Here is a 17,338-nt window from a genome sequence, read left to right on the forward strand (position 1 = left end):
TTTCTGGAGTGAGTTATAGCAAGTCCTGAGCAGGAGAGAGAGAAGCTTGATACTTTTCTGACAAGGAAGTGGAGAAGGAAAAACAGCCTCCAGTAAAACAAGCATAGCATCAGGCCAAATATTTCTTTGGTTCGCATCTTCCTGGAAAATTCTTAGGGGGCTACAAATTGATCAGAGTCTCTTAATGAAAGTAACCCTAAAACACAGAAAGGAAAATAGAGCTTCACCTGTGGTAAGACTGCTTTTTTTAAAATTTTTTTTCTTCTGTGTCTGAGTCCTCTTAGGGAAGGGGGTGTGTGTCTGAGACTCCCATTTAGAAACTGATAGACATAAGGCAAGTTTTCATCCTTAGAATGGAAGATTCACTTTGAAATCTGGGAACTGTGATTCATTTTCCACCTAAATCAAGGTAAACACAGTGTAATCCCAAGGCATGCCAGAGGCTTATGTTTATTTTTTGTATTTTTTTTAAAACAGCCCTTCTGAAGCTTGCAGACCATCATGTACATTATGTAAAGGAACAAGAAAACGCAAAGCCTGTGTTTTTTAAGTATAATGTGTTGCTAGTGGAACTGGTTTGATCATATGTGCACACACCCCATTATGTTAGTTGCCCTATAATTACAAAGCCTTCAGTGTTTAATGCATTGATGGATTAAGCAGTTCAGCTCTGGGGAACCACAAAGTTCTCTGTGGCTGACATCCATAGTGCTTTCTCTTAGAAATTCTTTAGTTTGTTTTTTTTACAGCCTTAAACTTTTTCTAGAGTCTTGTACTACTACAAGATGTCAAGTGCTATTTTAAGATGATTAAACTGATCTGTCACAGTGTACCACTTATATGTCTAGTGTGAGTTTCCAAACCTGATACTATCTTCAACCCAGCTTTCTTGCAAATATCATCTTTATTCTAGCTGGGTGTGAACTGCTCCTACAACAAGCTTCAGGCTTTTACTTTATATTTGACACTTGACACTAGGTGTTTCTGCTTCCTTCTCCAGTGACCTCTGAACCAGGAGTCAAACTCTATAGCTCCTTGCCTAATTGGTGTATGAAGAGCATTACACAAGGAGCTGCTTAAATAATCTCCCTCTTTCTCTCACTGAGAGTGTGATATCGGGGTAGGCAGCGGGTCTGCTGAACGCCTGGCAGAGCAGAAGGAATTTAACCTCGGCCAGATCATCCCATACCCGTGAGAAGTCTACATGCGGGAGAGCATACTACAAATAAGAAGCAAGGATAGTAAACATCTACAACAAGAAACATGAAACTGTTGAACATAGATAAAGAACTGCGTGAATCATGTTCAGAAGTAAAAACTTTAAGAAAGCTATCTAATCATATACCGTTACTATGAGTGTACCGTTACTATGGGCTTAGCCAATTATGTTAAAGCATGCAGTAGTTATAAAAAAGGATGTAAAAGAACAATAAACAATTCCACTTCTTTTACTTCTTAATTAATTGTCAATTGTCGCATAACCGTCTCAACCGCGACAGTGTGACAGTGTACTTATAGAAATACTGGAAGTCAGGCATATATAGGACCTGGTTCTGTACTGGGAAGACAGGAAAAGCCTTCTCAAACGCACTCAGCTGAGCCCCACGCTTCTGTTCCACTGTGTTTCACTTCTGGCCCAAAACCAGCTTCTGCATCCAAGTTGCTGTCCACTTGCATTAAGTCAACTAAGAAGTGCTGCTTTGTGCAGCTTAGCAGAGCCTAATGCATTCCTTCTGAGACTCAACTGTAGCATCCTAAGCATCCTAGCATTCCTTTCAGGATATCTAAATTTTATCAAATCAGGTAAAGTAATACAAATTGAACTGTAACAAATACGAAAACTATTTTCTTGTCTTGCCGTAGGGAGCCACAGTTCTTATTTAACTGCTTCCATGCTGCCAGTGGTTCTTGTTTAACTCTGCCTCTACCATAAGCCCTTATAGCATCAGTAGTATGTTATCTGTAGGAGAATCAAAGCACAGTAAACTTTTTTGGGGAGCCCATAGTACAATAACTGACAAAAATTGATGCACTAAATTTTGCTTCCTCTTCTCAGGCCCACCTTACTAAAATGTAAAATTCAAATGTGTCTAAAATGGTATAATGAAGAAATGAAAGGAATTTACTGGAGAAATCAGTAAAAATTGATTGCAGCTGGGAGCCAGCATGCTGTTACTCACAGTAAGCTGCTCCGTAGTGAAATGGATCTGATAAGAGTATTAAAATTGAAGTAAATGCTTAAGCTGCTACACACAGGTTCTTATAGGAATTGATCTCACTTTGCAACTGGAAGGAACTTAAGGGAATGAGTGATTGGATTTCAAACAAATACTGCTTGGCACTTTTGAGATTAACCTGCTTTAATGCTTAAAAGGTAGCTAGCTAAAGAAATAAACACAACAGACAGTGCACAGAGAGCATTTTTTAATACAAACCAGGAAGACTTGTAGATTATTGGACTGGTTTTACCTCAGCTGAAAACAAGATCCGAAGATCAACTCTATGGACACTGGGGAGGAGGAGAGGAATGGTACTGAATCTCAGCTGCTCCATCTGATGAAGACTCAGAGCCAAGGGCTAGCTGCATGCATCTCGGCCTCTGAGAGGACATGTACCCCAAGACTACTGTGGTTTTGCTTTAAAGTGGTAATAGATGCTGCTGCTGAAATAGGCCTTCATACCTTCCCTTAGCTAGGTATTCCAATTTCTCCTCAGGGGCTTGTGTGGCCATGTTCAGAGCTGTCGGTGAACTGATCTCACTGAAAACAAGTTCCTTTGGTAACTAGGTTAGTTTTCAGCCTGATCAGTTCTTTCATGCAAGTTATGTTGCAGCACAACTATTTGTGTAGCTGTGATAAAAATGTGGCTTAAGGTGGGAGGGACTGTGTTTTTCACAGCACCTGAGATGTAGTTCCTGCCCCAAATAACTGCAAATATATTATGCTGGTTTTGATGAACAGGATTATTGGGATCTACTCATTCAAGTTAAGTTAAATTGATTATGAAGCTGTTATTAATATCTTTAGTTATTACACATGGTTAGTCCATGGCCTTTTAAAGGAGAACTTCAGAAGGTGCTGAGTTTACTGGGTTTGTTGATCACAATGTAAGGGGTGCAACTCCAAAGACTCAGCTGGGTTGCAAGTTCCTAATATATGATCTTGTACAAGCTTGGTGCCTGGGATTCTGACAAGAACAGCTTGTAATATCTGAGCTCCGAAGGCATTTCAGATACTTTTGCCTTTGTATGCAGATACAAGAAATCCATACCCCTTACAAAGTAAGAATATCTTCTCCTTGGATTCTTTGAATGTATATTTTTGGAGCTCTGAGTCTTCAGGAGAAAATTATATGTCCTCAAGATCCCTATTTCCTTCTGCCTTTATCATGGTAAAATTTAGTACGGATGTGACCCAAGCTCAGCTTTTCTTTTCACTGTTGGATATAAATTGCTAGGAAATAGTTTAAAATTCTCAGATTTTCACTTTGTCAAGAAGAATTACATGATTTGTGTTAGTATTTCATAAATGTTGGCCTGAACTGCACTAGTACAACCCTGTATTCTGCAGAGTTTACAACCCTGGCAAGTGACCACTGACCATTAAACCTCAACTGTTTCATTTCACGAAAGTCACAGATTATATTCTGAAGAAATCTGATTTATTTCGAAGAATACAAGTTGTGTCAGAGGGGGTTACTTTCTTGCTTTAAACTGTATCTTTAACACTACTGTTTGTGGCTGGTTGGTGTGTTTTGAATGAGGTCTTGTTTAGATAACACAGTTATGATTCTGTTAAGTTAGGCAGTGTTCTTCAAGCTGAGGAAGAATTCATGTTGACTAGTATTGGAATCTGAGTTAGCTGTTATTTTCACTCTATTGTTTAGAAAGGGAGAGAATAATATGACTGGTTGTTACATTGCTCCTTCCATGCTGTACATCTTTTAATGTTACTACAGACATTTGCACTTAAGCCTAGTTTTAAGTAGCCACCCATAGTTAACTCTCTTTAGACTCTTTCCGATGTTCACTGTTTTCATAGTAAGGGCAAGAATCAAGCATGTGCCTCTATTGCCAAATGGTACAGCCAGGCTCCTACATATATTTAGGTATTGAGATGGGGTGTCCAACTACAGCTTTCCTCAATATTTTTTTTTCTCCTTTTTTTTTAAAGGTGTTGGTTTTGGTTTTTTTTTTCCATGAGTATACCACATCTATGTAAATAAATATCCTTGTTTCTCTTCCCATAATGTCTATTTATAATTATTTAGGTTTCAGGAAGACATTTTAGAAATGTTAATTACTTATGCATGCTTTAAAGCTGCATCTATCCCTGATTTCTTAAATATTTGTCACCTATTATTAGAGTACGTGGAACTATGCCAATTTTTTCTGTATCCCTATTTAATTTGCTATATCTTGCTGCAGCTTAAAAGCATAATTTTAGGGTGTTTCCCAACTATTTCTTTCTTTCTCTTCCCCCAAGCAACAATCTGTGTAGCAGATAGAGGGCAATTGCTTTGCCAGCTACTCTGGCTTTATGACTGAGATCAGAACCTGATTCCTTGCCCATTCCCCAAGGAAATGATGCTTTATACCTGATGCATCTTTATTCTGCTATGGAAACAATCCTGTACTTTCAAGACTGGAAGATGAGATCTGAGTGGACCTAAACCTTTTCTATTTATGCTTCTCTTTAGTAGCTTCTAGTCTGAAACAAAAAGGATCCAGACTTCCTCAGTTCTTTCTGTGTAAGTGAAACTGGCTAGTGGCTGAGTTTTTGCATCTGTAAAAAAAAACATTGCACAATATGCAGGGACTTCAATCTCATCATATTCCTAATGATATAATGCCCTTTTTTTGGCATTGACTTTTTGGGGAAGACTTTTTAACTGTCTATTCAGTTTCAGTGTGTTCTTTCAAGGCAGCAGACATTTTTTCCTGATAAATATGTAGCATCTGAATCTTCATTAAAACGGTATATGGTGTATGCAAGGTGTGCAATAGGAAAAGTCTGAAGGCAGAAGCAATGTCTGAAAACTGTTCACATGTACAGAATCCTGTAAACGATTGAAGTAGAAGACAATCAAAAAATTACCACATCATCTGTATTCCAGAGAGCAGAATCAGCTTGGTTTCTCCCCTTACCCAACTTGCCCACGTTTCTTTCCCCAACCAATTTTTTTGATTAAAAATAGTGATGATAGTGCAGCTCTCGATACAGTTCCCTTGGGGAGGTGTCTGGTGTAATCCCTCAGCTGTCCTCAAGCATAGTCCTTCAAATCATCTGTTCATTATTGGGGGCAGATTGCTGGTAAACTCCATAGGAGTTGTCCTGGCAAGTTTCCTCATGCAGGGCTCTCATTGTTGCTGCTCACTTTCAAAGGGGGCTTGGAAAATATTCATTTCATAGTTTCAATAGTGCAGTTTACTAGTGTCATATGTTGTCTCGCATATTCCTCTTGCATAACTCTTTGGCTTCACTTTAAAGGCCTTGACTTCCCAGTTCTCTGGCTGCTTAGAGTGGAGACCTCAAAGTAGTTGCATTTTAGAGAACAGTTCTTCAGCCTTAGATGGCACGCAAGGCCAACCCTCTGCTTAAAAGACTGTTTTAATAACCATTTGCAGATGTTACTTTCTCTAACAAAAATGTGAGGAAGTGTGACCAAGTTGAAGTTAGCAGGCACTGTGCAGCCAAGCTAGCACCAGGCACATCTGACATGCCTCTTGTACACAGTTGAGTTTCCTTAGCGTGCACACAGTTCTTGCCAGAGCTTGCTCTAAAGTCTGGATCTTTTCCTTATCCAGCAGTCCCAAATTCCTCATTCTGTCTCCTTCAGGAACACATGAACCCTTTCATATCCTGGCCTGAGATAGTAACACTCCTCCACAGTCTTGCTGTTCAGATGAGGTAGTGTGCCAGCTGTATAGCTCCGTCCAAAAGCGCAGCATGGCACTTTGTGTGCCGAAAGACAGTCTGGACCCTGTCAAGCTAGCCTCAATTTATTATGCAATTTCAGCATTTCCACAGGGGAGAAAAGATGTCTATCCTGTCTAAGAGAGCAATATGTGACCTGCAGAGGAGTATGTTTACATGTTAATAGGAAAACAGCTTTAGCAGACTAGTTAATGAGCTGTCCGTTCTTATCCAAGGAATCCTTCTGAGTCTCCACTGTATAGGTAGGACAAAGTACAGCTTAGTTGTTTCCTCTGTAAGGTTGCAGCTTGTGCTTGCATATAGCCTTTAATCTCTCATCCAAAAGGTTTTCCTCTTGTTTTTCCAAGGAAGCAGTATAGCAAGTACAGGAAAAGAAGAGAAGCCCTGTTACTTTCACTGAATTTTTTTGTGAGATCTCAGCATCTTTTAAATGTTTTCAGTGCAACTTCTAAGTTCCTGCTCCCCACAGTGAAATACAGAGCACCTACCTGAGCAGTACAGGGAGGAAATCGGGGTTTAAGAACGAGATTCAGCACTGCTATCATACTGAATACCTGCTTGTCATGCTCAGCATATACAGCAGCTTATGAAAAATAAAGAGGAGATGAGTAAAGCCTTAATATTGCCTTTTGAATATTGCCCTTAAGGCTACAGTTAAATGCTTCTGCCTGCTTGCAATCCTCAGTCTTCGGTTCTCTGTTGCTGTCTTCTTGATGGTGTGAGATCGCTGGTTTGGTTCTTTTGCCTGACTGAGGAGAGCTAGGCAGGCCCTCCCAAGTTCCCAGAGTGCCATAGCTGGTAGACTGCCAGATAATAGATGGGGGAGCTACTAGTCCCATTCTTGCTGAAGCGATACAAGAAAATAAAAATTCAGGATGAATTGGCTCAAAGAGAATGTGCAAAAGCCTGCACAACTCTAACCTACTGATTAAGGTGCTTGTTAGGATGGAACACTTCTTTGGCAGTTTCTGTAGTTGTCTAAAAACAGTGGGGATAAATAAACAGAAGATTTTTTGCAGGTAGGAGCCAAACCTACCAAACCTATCTGTAGAGCAATAAGTAATAATGCTGAACTACAGCCTGTTTCGTAAGCAGTTATATATACTGGCTGATGTAACAGAGACATAGAAAATACCTGTTTATCAGTTGAAAAGCATAGACTAATATATATATCTCCACAAAAAGGTGTATTCTGGTATTTCCTAACTTTTCCATACCAATTCAAATTTAGTATTTACCAATTTTTGTGATTCTATGGCATATAATGAATAAAATTAAATATTTTATGAAATTGCAGCTATGTATACTCTGAAACTGCACGTTGTTAACTTACACTAACAAGTTAGAAGCTGGCCTATGATGGTATATGGGATTTGTTATGCTGCTGATGGGCTATCATAGCTAATCATTGCAACAATGTTTAGCAAAATATGGTTGCTGCTTGACAGCTTATGATTTTAGCAGGAGATGACAGATAAAAGGAAAAAGAAACCTTATTTCTTTGCAGTCTGTATCTGTCTCACTTGATTTAGATTGTAAATATTTTAGGCTGGAACCCTGTTTACATTCTGTATTTGTACAAGGTTTAGCCTACAGCACATGACGAGGATCTTAGTTGCTTTTATATTACAAATTATAATCTTACATCTGTGAAATAATAAACAACAGTTATAGCAACAATCTAAATAAAAAACTCTTCTGAGAGTTTTTATGGGTACTGCAGCAGAGGTGAGTTTTTGGAAGAGACTTAGTCACAAATTATGCTTTTATAGGAAGGGGAGAGAGTTCTATGTATTTAAGCAGCACAGGAGAAAAAGATGATTGAATTATGTTGGTAAATAGGTGACTTAAATACTGGATAAACATTCTATGAAACCTGTTCAAGTGGTGCAATTAAATGCAATGTATGTGTATGCTCAGGAATTTCTGTAGCTAAGCAGGTGAGATGTTTACTCACAGCATTACTTTGGTTTTCTGTATGATGACTTTCTCCAGAAAACCAGAGAGATAATGTGTTTTCTGAATTTTTCTATCAGAACTTATGCTTTTCTGATGTTACACCTCCACCACCACCTATTCTTTTTGTAGGGTGAAAGGGGATTCCCAGGCTTGGAAGGACAGCCAGGTTTGCCTGGATTTCCAGGACCAGAAGGACCACCTGGTCCACGAGGCTCAAAGGTAAGTCCCAATTCACATGAAAATGCTACGTAGCATTAGCTTGCTTTGTAGTGCTGATCCTGAGTCATTGCAGAACTCCTAAATATCATTGGTTTAATAGTCAAAATCTTCAGATGTTGGAATATGACATAGGTTTTTTGATTGGTTGGTTTGAATAGTCAATCAGAGGAAAAAGATTGCTCTAAGCTTCCTCACCTACACACATGTTTGCAAACACCACATGCACATTTGTATCCTTTCACTAGGTGCTGCAGATTAAGGCCAAAGAACAGGTTTGGCAAGGTGCTGTAGTTTTATTAGTCCTTGCAGTAATGTACTCCATTGCATAATTTACTGGTAAGAGTGGCTGTCAGCTGCCTGGAGGGGTCCTACCACATAGGCAAATTGTTGTTTGCACCTGGTGGCATTCCTGGGCTGGTTTTGGGTGAGGCAATGCAAATGAAGACCTCACTGAACCTATGCACAGACAACTGAGGGGTTTCAGTTTATTTTTATTTGGTACTGAATTGCATCATTATGCTCAGATGGTATAATATAGCATTAACATGTGGAAAAGTCTTCCTCTGGATGCATTTATGTTTAATATACTGAAGATGACCCAAGATCTGACATTGCTTTTGCGAATGCTTACAGTATAAACTAACAGAAGGACATCCAAAAAAAGCAAAGAAAAAATAGGTGATAAGAAAAAAGTGAAAGTATGCACTAAAAGAAAAGCCTAATTGGATATCACAAGTGAAACAACAGAGAGGTCTTGGACCAGAAACTTTGATTATATTTTGATACGAAGTTCTGCATTATCATAATAATATCAAAATAATAATGGCTCAGCATCATTCACATTTAATCTGGTATATATTGTTTTGCCCACAAGAGGTCACTGTAGGATATTTGATGAAAGCAGGTATCTGCTTATAAGCAGTCTTAAATAGCTTTGATTTTTTTTTTTACAAACATTTCCTCTAAGTCATGGTTTATCGGCTGTAACAAATACTTTTTCAATTCACAGTCCAATGCCCAAACTAAACTAATTCTGAACCCTTTTACTCAGGAAATGATGACTAATATAACTTTCAGTCCACTTAATATAAACAAGTAGAAGAAATTTTATCATGCTTACAGTTTAATTTGATAGAAAAGCAGACTGCAAATTTGTGTGGGGGTTTTTTTTGTTTGTTGGTTTGGTTTTTTTTAGGGTGATGATGGACTTCCAGGGCCTATTGGACCCAAAGGAATCAGAGTAAGTATTGGTGCAATTTTAGTGTAATATATTGAAATTATGGATAAAGACTGCCAGGCATTGAATGCATCATTATAGAAGTGGTGACTTATAGGGGGAAAAATTAACTTAAATCTGAAGAGTAATTTATCTACCAGGTAGAAAATATTGTATTACTTTTTATAAGTAATATAAGATGGCCTAAGTAATACAGTCTTACATACTACTTGTATCATTTTCATAAACTCATTAGGGAGAGTAGCCCCAGTACTTATTTAATCTGTTTTGCTGTACGGGACCTAAACAAGTGTCAGTAACTTTGTTCAGTTTATTCTGAAGTAGACACAGTATATGTAGGGTCAATATGGGAGAGGTGGATTTGTCTGGAAATCCTTTAGGCTTTGTGCCTTCACTTTTTCTTTTTGTCAGACCCCTCAGCTGGTGACAGTTGATTCATCTCTGACTTCACTGGAACACATCCATTTTCCATACCATGAGTGTTCATTTATTTTCTCTATGTATCTGCATACTATTATTTCAGTTGTTCTGCATTGTCTTCTCTATGTTTTGGTGAATATTTCCCTGACAGAACGGTAAGAACCTTGATAGCTGTCCAGCATAGCGTTCTTTTTTTGCAGGTGTTTCAGATGTTTCTGTTTTTCATTACTTACCTATGCACAAATAGGTTACATTTAGTAAGATCTCAGTAAGCCCTTTTGCACATTCATTCATACCATACTGTTTAAAACACATGTGGTTAATTTCCTTCTAGGGACCGCCAGGGCTTCCAGGATTTCCAGGAACACCAGGACTTCCTGTGAGTAGAAATGGGCTTTATAGATACAAATCTGTTCACTTGTGTCTTTCAGGCCAAGAAGAGCATCCTACAAGCTAACTTCTTTCCTCTTTTCCACTTTAAAGGGGTTACCAGGCCAAGATGGGCCACCTGGACCTCAGGGTATCCCAGGATGCAATGGAACAAAGGTGGAATCCCTTTAAAATTCTTAACAATGCAACAATAATATGATAAAGAGTTCTTGTTCTCCTGGCTGTAGCCAACAGGTTTAGTTTATTACGTGGAGCAGTACTTGCTGTTACTGAGTTGTGCAGGTAATTCCAAGATAATTCAGATTTACGCATCTGAGAGAAGGGGTCATGGTCTGGTATTAAAGCACAAGTTTTGCCAGAAATTGCCAGCACCAAGACACATTTATACTCTGCAGCCAATTTAGTTAAATTCTATGTTCCAATCCTTAATTTTATAGCTAACAACTAAGAGGAGTGTCTGATAATTCGATCATATACTGTATCTCATCTTTCTGGAGGACTCTTGATAGAGAGGAAAACTCATTACCTAACAGTGGGTCTTTTTAATTATTAATTTTTAATAATATCACATTCAAAATCCAATATCCTTGTTGGAAAGGAGTCACTTTCATTCTCACATGTTACTTAGCAGCTTCACATTATGATCTTTCTATAAGAGAAGTTGATCTTCCGTAGCACTTAAGTGTGTTTTCTATCTCTGTAGTATAATACTTTGCTTGGAAGTATGTAGAAATATTTGAATGTGGAAAGTTCTGTTTCAGTCAGTTGTGTAATTTAACAAACTGTTTATCCTATAGCTTGTTGCAATACAATTTGCTACTCTGGAGCCATAAGCTAACAATGAAATTGCACTTCTCAGTCAAATTTTATTTATCTGTTTTTGTTACATTTTGGTTTAGTTTTGGCTAATTGTTTTCTTCATCCCTAAGGGAGAGCGTGGATTTCCAGGAAGTCCAGGTTTTCCTGGTTTACAAGGGCCTCCTGTAAGTAAAAGATTTCCAGATCATCTACTTGTAATCCACTGAAAGACTACTTAGGTCTGTGAAGGATTAGATAAGTATCAGCCTCTTTTTGCAGTTGTTCTTTTAATAAATAAGAATATATTACATTTTATGGTTAATCAGAATATTTTAGATGTCCAATAAAAGTAAGCTTTTCTGCTGCATGCTGTGGTAAAGCTAATAAAAAGCCTTTTGAATTCTCACATGCCGAGATGCTTTGCCACTTGCAGAAAAGTACAAATACATGCTTATGTGTCAGAGAAGTAAGATCTTGTTACTGTCATCTGTTACATCTAAAGAGTCTTACTGGTGATTAATGGGCAGATAAGAGACAGCATAGGGTGTTTTCATTATAAAACACAGGGATGTGCGCAAAGTGACTGTCAGAAGCAAAGTACAAACAGAAGGAAATGTAGTGGACAGGGTGGATAACAGGAGGTGATAAAAGACACTAATTGCTAGTAAATGGAAATGTAGTCCCTTTAATGCTCAACATTCACTGTGAAAGTACTTCTCTAATTTTTCTGTTTGATTCTGAAGATCATAAATTTATTTTCTCTGGTTTCATATCTTTTTTTTTTAGATTGCTATCTTTAATGCTTGCCTCATGGTGTAGATCTGATTGGTGGCTTGCAAATAACATACCAATGATTTATTTCTATTGATCTTTCTTTTAATTTTTGTTTCTTTTAAACAAAGGGACCCCCTGGTTTGCCAGGTATGAAGGTAAGTATTCTGAACTCGCACACTGAAGTACTAACCAGGTATGGGTGTGCAGTGTGATCTGGCATAAGTAACCTGCTTGCTTTTATGCATGACCATGTGCATCCACTGGAATTTGGAGTGACATTCTGCAGAAAGCTTAGTGTTTCTCAGTCACTCCAGTGCAACTAACTGGAAATTCTACAGTAGCTTTACTTAGTTTGGATCAGAAGTTCCAAAAGTAGCAGACTGTTTTCTGAAGCTCATTTCCTTGGGAGTGTGAGGGACAGTGTTTGTGTTGTGAGGAATCAAGTTAGAAGAATGCCTACAAACACCCAAATGCACCACTAGTCTACATGTGCATGCTCAAGAACTAGAACTACTAAACAATAATAACTTAAAATATCCAGTGACAAGAATAGTACAACATCTTATGTTCCTTTTGGAAGCATGCTTTTTACTGTATAGATTACTATGCAAATGGCTTTTTCTCCCAATCTAAGTAGTCTCATAATCTGATTTTGGACCTTAAGGACCCCTTTTATTTTTTAAGGGTTTTTTTGTTGTATCCTTGATCTGTTTGAGCATGGGTCAAGACATCAGTTTTCGTTCAAATCTCTTTGAAAGGAAACTTGACCTGCAGACGTATTCCGATAAACTCCTGAGAGGACAGATAACACTAGTGCTGGGAAATTGTGACTATTAAGCTGAATTGTTTGTCTCAGCTCCTTTTCTTCCCAATTGTTTAAACATTTTTAAAAGGCAAGCTGATCAGAACATAATTTTAAAACAAAGGTCTTTCCTGAAATCGATAAGAAATTGTGTTTCAAATAGAACATGAAGCATAGCTAGTATAACATCATACTCAGCATTAAAATCATGGGGTGGGACATTGGAAAAAGCTGAACAAGCCTTTTTTCTGTTGCATCCTATCCACTGCTTTCACATGGAGCTAGAATGTCTTTTTTGTGAAGCATTTGTATTTCAATCCCCGATCCTTTGGAATCTAAATCAATGCTGATATATTTGTACATTAAAAAAAGAGAGCTTTTAATAGTTGGTAGTTTAGCCATTTAAAGAATCCTCATTTCTCCTAAAAAGAGCTATTCTTGGAGAATCTAGTATTTATATTAGAGTACTGCTAGGGTGTAGCATAACTCAGAGTCTTAAAAGACAGTGTCCTTTGGAGTCAGAATGGTGATAAAGAATTGTAAAATGTGCTGTTAATTAAAGTCAGATCTCTTTCTTCTAGGGTGAAGCAGGTGAAATAATTACATCCTCACTGCCAGGACAGAAGGGTGACCCAGGATTTCCAGGTCTTCCAGGGATACCTGTAAGTAAAGTACTATTAGTTCTATGTGTTCTGCCAAAAAGATAACATGAAAAGTGTTTGCACAACTGGAACATTTGGTGCTAGGGAATCCATATGTTTATGTGGAGAAACAAGGCTCATGTTTAATGTACCTCTAGTTTACAGCTTGAGGGAAAGTAAGTGCTTCCATATTGCTCTTAATAGGGTGACCTACAGCGGCCAGAAAGGTCCCCTGGTCAGGAAGGTGGTATCCAGCAGGCAGCAGTACTCACAGTTACTGACTTTCTTCTCTGTTTCCCCTGCTGGTTCCTGCTTCCTAGACATTCTCTAGATCAGTTCTGGAGTTCCCTTCCCTTCTTTACCCTGAGGTAAAGCAAGTAACATCTGCCTTTCTGGGCTGTAGCCACTATTTTGAATGGTGGGAAGAGAGGGCAATGTCTCAGCTGTTCTCCTCATGTTGCACCTCCTGAACAGTTTCTGCTCTCCCAGCAGTCTTCTGTGAAAACAGTTGGTGACTCCAGGCCCTGTCCTTCCCCACTGAGCCATTCATTGCTTTAGTGGAAGAACAAGGGGAGCAGAAAATGAGTCTATCAGCCTGGACTGGACAGAAGCCAGAGACTCCCATTTCCTGGTACAGAAAGGCAAGCCCCAGGCTATTCTGACCAGACTGAGCCTGTTAGCATTTCTGTTCCTCTGATCTGTGCTTCCCTATTGTCTGTTTCTGGCTGGGAGGAATCACAGACACAGAGTGTTTTGTTGTTCTCTCTCGGTGCGTGAAGAGAAAGAAAGTGCAAAAGTAGTTCAAACCAAACAAAAAAAGCATTCCCTTGTCCAAGCCAGAGATGTATTGATGTTGAGAGCAGAACACTCCTAACGATGTACAATCCTTTAGGCCTTTGCACAATGACAGACTGGTAGGTTAGTGGTCAGCTACTTTGATTTGACATGTATGGGGTGCCAGCTGTTGGGGTTTTTTGACCTTGGTGTCACTGTTTTTCTCATAAAAAGGTGCCTCTCTCATAGTCTGCCCCACTTTCTCAACAGGGCCCACCTGGCTCCATGGGAATACCAGGTCCAGTTGGCCCTCCAGGGCCCCCAGGTTTGACAGTAAGTTTCTTTAACCTGTTACCCATAAAGTGTTAAATGGGGCAGTTACTTCTTTGCTTCATATTCTCAGAAGCAGGTCAGTAAAGTGCAGAGATCTTGGTAGTCAGGAGTTAGTATGAAGGCAAATCATCCATGCATTCAGTTCACCCTGGAGCTGCTGCTGTGTACATTTAAATGTGATACATTTGGAACAGCCTGTTCCCAGACCTCCTTTTGCTTAAAGCAGGCTGAATCTTTGTGCAGGCTCCTTACCTGTGTGAAACCCGAGGGACCAGGTTTGGTTTACTTAGACCAGGATGATTCTTTAATGTTTAATACCTGACTGTTTATTTGACTCTCTCACTTAAAGGAAAAACTAGTTTCTTACACATTTGTGAAGTTGAATAGCGTGAGGAAGAGCTCTCAGAGGAACGCAAGGTGCCTTGTCAACACGGGTATAATACACTAGAGTCAAAAGTACCAATGGGGGGGGGGGTGGTGTTTTGGGGTTTTTTTCCACAAAGGGGCATGTAAAGTGCTTAGAAGTGACTTGTTTTGGTTTCCTTTTTTAATAGGGACCTCCTGGTCCACCAGGGCTGCCAGGACCTAAGGTATTTTCTTTCCCTCATTGATGGTGGCGGTGGTGGATAGTTTTAGGTTTTTTCTTTCTGTTCGTTTGTTTTTCTTTCTATTCATTTGTGACTTCTAAGGGCTGATGAGTTATACATTTTGCAGGGTAATATGGGTTTGAATTTCCAAGGACCCAAAGGTGAAAAAGTGAGTAGGTGATCATATTTTTGCTTATTACTTTCAAAATACTTACACATGCCATTTTGGCTTATATTGCCTGTAACAAACTGCCATCTTCCTTACTGTTAGGGTGAACAAGGTCTACAGGGACCTCCAGGGCCACCAGGACAAATTGGAGAACAGAAGAGACCAAATGACATTGAGTTTCAGAAAGGAGATCAGGTGAGTGGGAAACTATATGTGTCTGCAATGAGCACGTGATCAAGCTGCATCTTCTGTTGGTTTGGCTCATATATACTGACATCCCGCTTACTGCAGAGATTCTAGTATTTCTTCTCAAAATACTGCATATTTCAGGCCTGAGTACTTTTCCTTTAATAGAAGTCATGCCAGTCGCATTAGCTCAGTTACTTCCCTTAGGAAAATAACTATTCTTAAGAAACTGTCTTAAGGAAAGATCATAGTATCAGTAAAAGCAGTTAAAATATTCTCATTCTTTGGAACACCCAGACTGCAATTTTCAAAGCTGTCTGGGGATTCAGATTCCCATTAAATAACCAGCTATGTCATCCATTGTGAAGCCTTTCAAAAATTTTAACTCAATTTAATTTTTCTTTTTCTTCTTTCTTTTTGTCATTATTGATGCCCCAAGATCTTTCTTTCCTGTGGCCTGAATAAAGTGCTTTCCCTGTTTCTTGTCTCTCAAAAGTAAATATTAAGCCATATTGTGACAGTATGCTCAAACTGTTCGTTTGATTTGTATGGATCCTTCCCCACCCATGAAAGCCAAAAAGTCATTGCAAAGTTGCAATTCTAAAGTTATTACATTTCTTTCCTTTCTTCTTCACTGGGGAAAATTTCACAGCACCATTTGATTCTGGGTGCCAGTCATAGTCTGAGCACCACCAGCAGGATCATGGCTGCCTGGATTTCATGTTTTCTTTGAAGTTTGTTTCTTGGTATTCTCAAATACCACCCTAAGTAATAGAAGAGTTGAGGTAGATATTTTGATGCAAGAGTGGTGGGCGATCATTTTTATTCTCTGGTTATTTTACAAATGTCACTGTGGTAACTGGGCTTTAAACTTTTCGTTTCCTCCATCTGTATTGGATCACTTTCCACCTTTTCATCTTGGGAAATATGTCAGAGAAGAAAGCTTTGGTACACACGAGTATTTTATTTTGACAGAGTGTAGGACAATTCTGTCCTTCATCTTGATCAAAGCCGTTTGTTACCCTTCCCTTCAGAAGAACATTAGCCACCACTAAAGCATTACCTAGAGCTATCCACTGATGGGCATTTGCAATGCGCAGTCATCCTAGAGCTAGATCCTAGGTCTCAGTCTCTGGTTTTGCCTGTTTTACTGGATGTTAGGACAGAAGGTAAAGAGCAGCATTGTGTGTCTCTATGGTTCTAAGAAAACACAAGGTGACATTTTGACCACACTGTAGTTGAAACAAAAATTCATCTGACTTTAATAGGGTCAGACTATTTTTCCTCTGTGATCACAGATCTCTGAAGGACTAATTATACTGGCATTAAGTTATATAAATGTACAAAATAAAAGCATGCTAACTACATTCCTTTAAAAATACTAAGACTCACAAACACAGTCTGAGTGCATTGTCTTTTACCAACATTAACAATGATTTCAAAGTTTAAAAATTTGTTTTTATTTCAGCAAAGATTATGCTTGGTAGTACACAATCAGTAAAAAATTTCAACATTACATTTATTTTTCTGTGAAACACACACAGAGTTCTGTTGTGTACCTCCACCTCTGATCTCTGACTGAAAAATCAAGTGTATATGGGCTTGTAAAAGTCTGGCAGGCCTCCAAGAAAATAGCAGAAACTGCACAGAAACCTTTTGTGGATTCAATAACCTGTAACTTTTCTGTAGGTTAATGATAAAGAGATTTAAGAACTGCAAAGGTGTTACAAGACCAAATAGAAATCCTAAATTTTTAACACAGTGATTGTGTGACACATTTCTGATGAACACGCTATTGATCCTGATGGCCTCACAAATTAATGACTGTTTCATCTGTAATTTCAGCAGGATCTGGCATTTGTTCTTTTTTTCTCTTTCTTCTTTTTATTATTTTATAGCAGCTGCAGGCCACCAAACCAGCTGCTCCAGTGCACACAGGAGGCAGTTGTGTCTTAGTGGAGTGAATCATCTAAATAAACAGGATGAGCAGTTGATAAAATTTATAGATGTACTCGAAGTTCCACACAAAGAAATAATAAATATGGTCCTTTACTGTTTGTAGTACTTGGAAATCTAAGTAACAGCCAAAAAAATTGTATTTGAAAGAAATAAT

The 17,338-nt window shown here is 38.6% G+C and overlaps 1 protein-coding gene across 1 annotated transcript in view; it reads left to right on the forward strand.

The window, feature by feature from the left end:
- Positions 1 to 17,338, forward strand: part of COL4A5 (collagen type IV alpha 5 chain) — an 85,897-nt gene that overhangs the window by 26,993 nt on the left and 41,566 nt on the right. The window contains exons 3-13 of the mRNA XM_074914790.1: positions 8,025 to 8,114; positions 9,310 to 9,354; positions 10,106 to 10,150; positions 10,255 to 10,317; positions 11,091 to 11,144; positions 11,862 to 11,888; positions 13,117 to 13,197; positions 14,221 to 14,283; positions 14,838 to 14,873; positions 14,998 to 15,039; positions 15,142 to 15,234. Coding sequence (XP_074770891.1) covers positions 8,025 to 8,114; positions 9,310 to 9,354; positions 10,106 to 10,150; positions 10,255 to 10,317; positions 11,091 to 11,144; positions 11,862 to 11,888; positions 13,117 to 13,197; positions 14,221 to 14,283; positions 14,838 to 14,873; positions 14,998 to 15,039; positions 15,142 to 15,234 — 639 coding nt within the window. The remainder of the gene's footprint in view (positions 1 to 8,024; positions 8,115 to 9,309; positions 9,355 to 10,105; positions 10,151 to 10,254; positions 10,318 to 11,090; positions 11,145 to 11,861; positions 11,889 to 13,116; positions 13,198 to 14,220; positions 14,284 to 14,837; positions 14,874 to 14,997; positions 15,040 to 15,141; positions 15,235 to 17,338) is intronic.

This window comes from Athene noctua, chromosome 11 (assembly GCF_965140245.1).
Source record: "Athene noctua chromosome 11, bAthNoc1.hap1.1, whole genome shotgun sequence".
Lineage (NCBI taxonomy): Eukaryota > Metazoa > Chordata > Aves > Strigiformes > Strigidae > Athene > Athene noctua.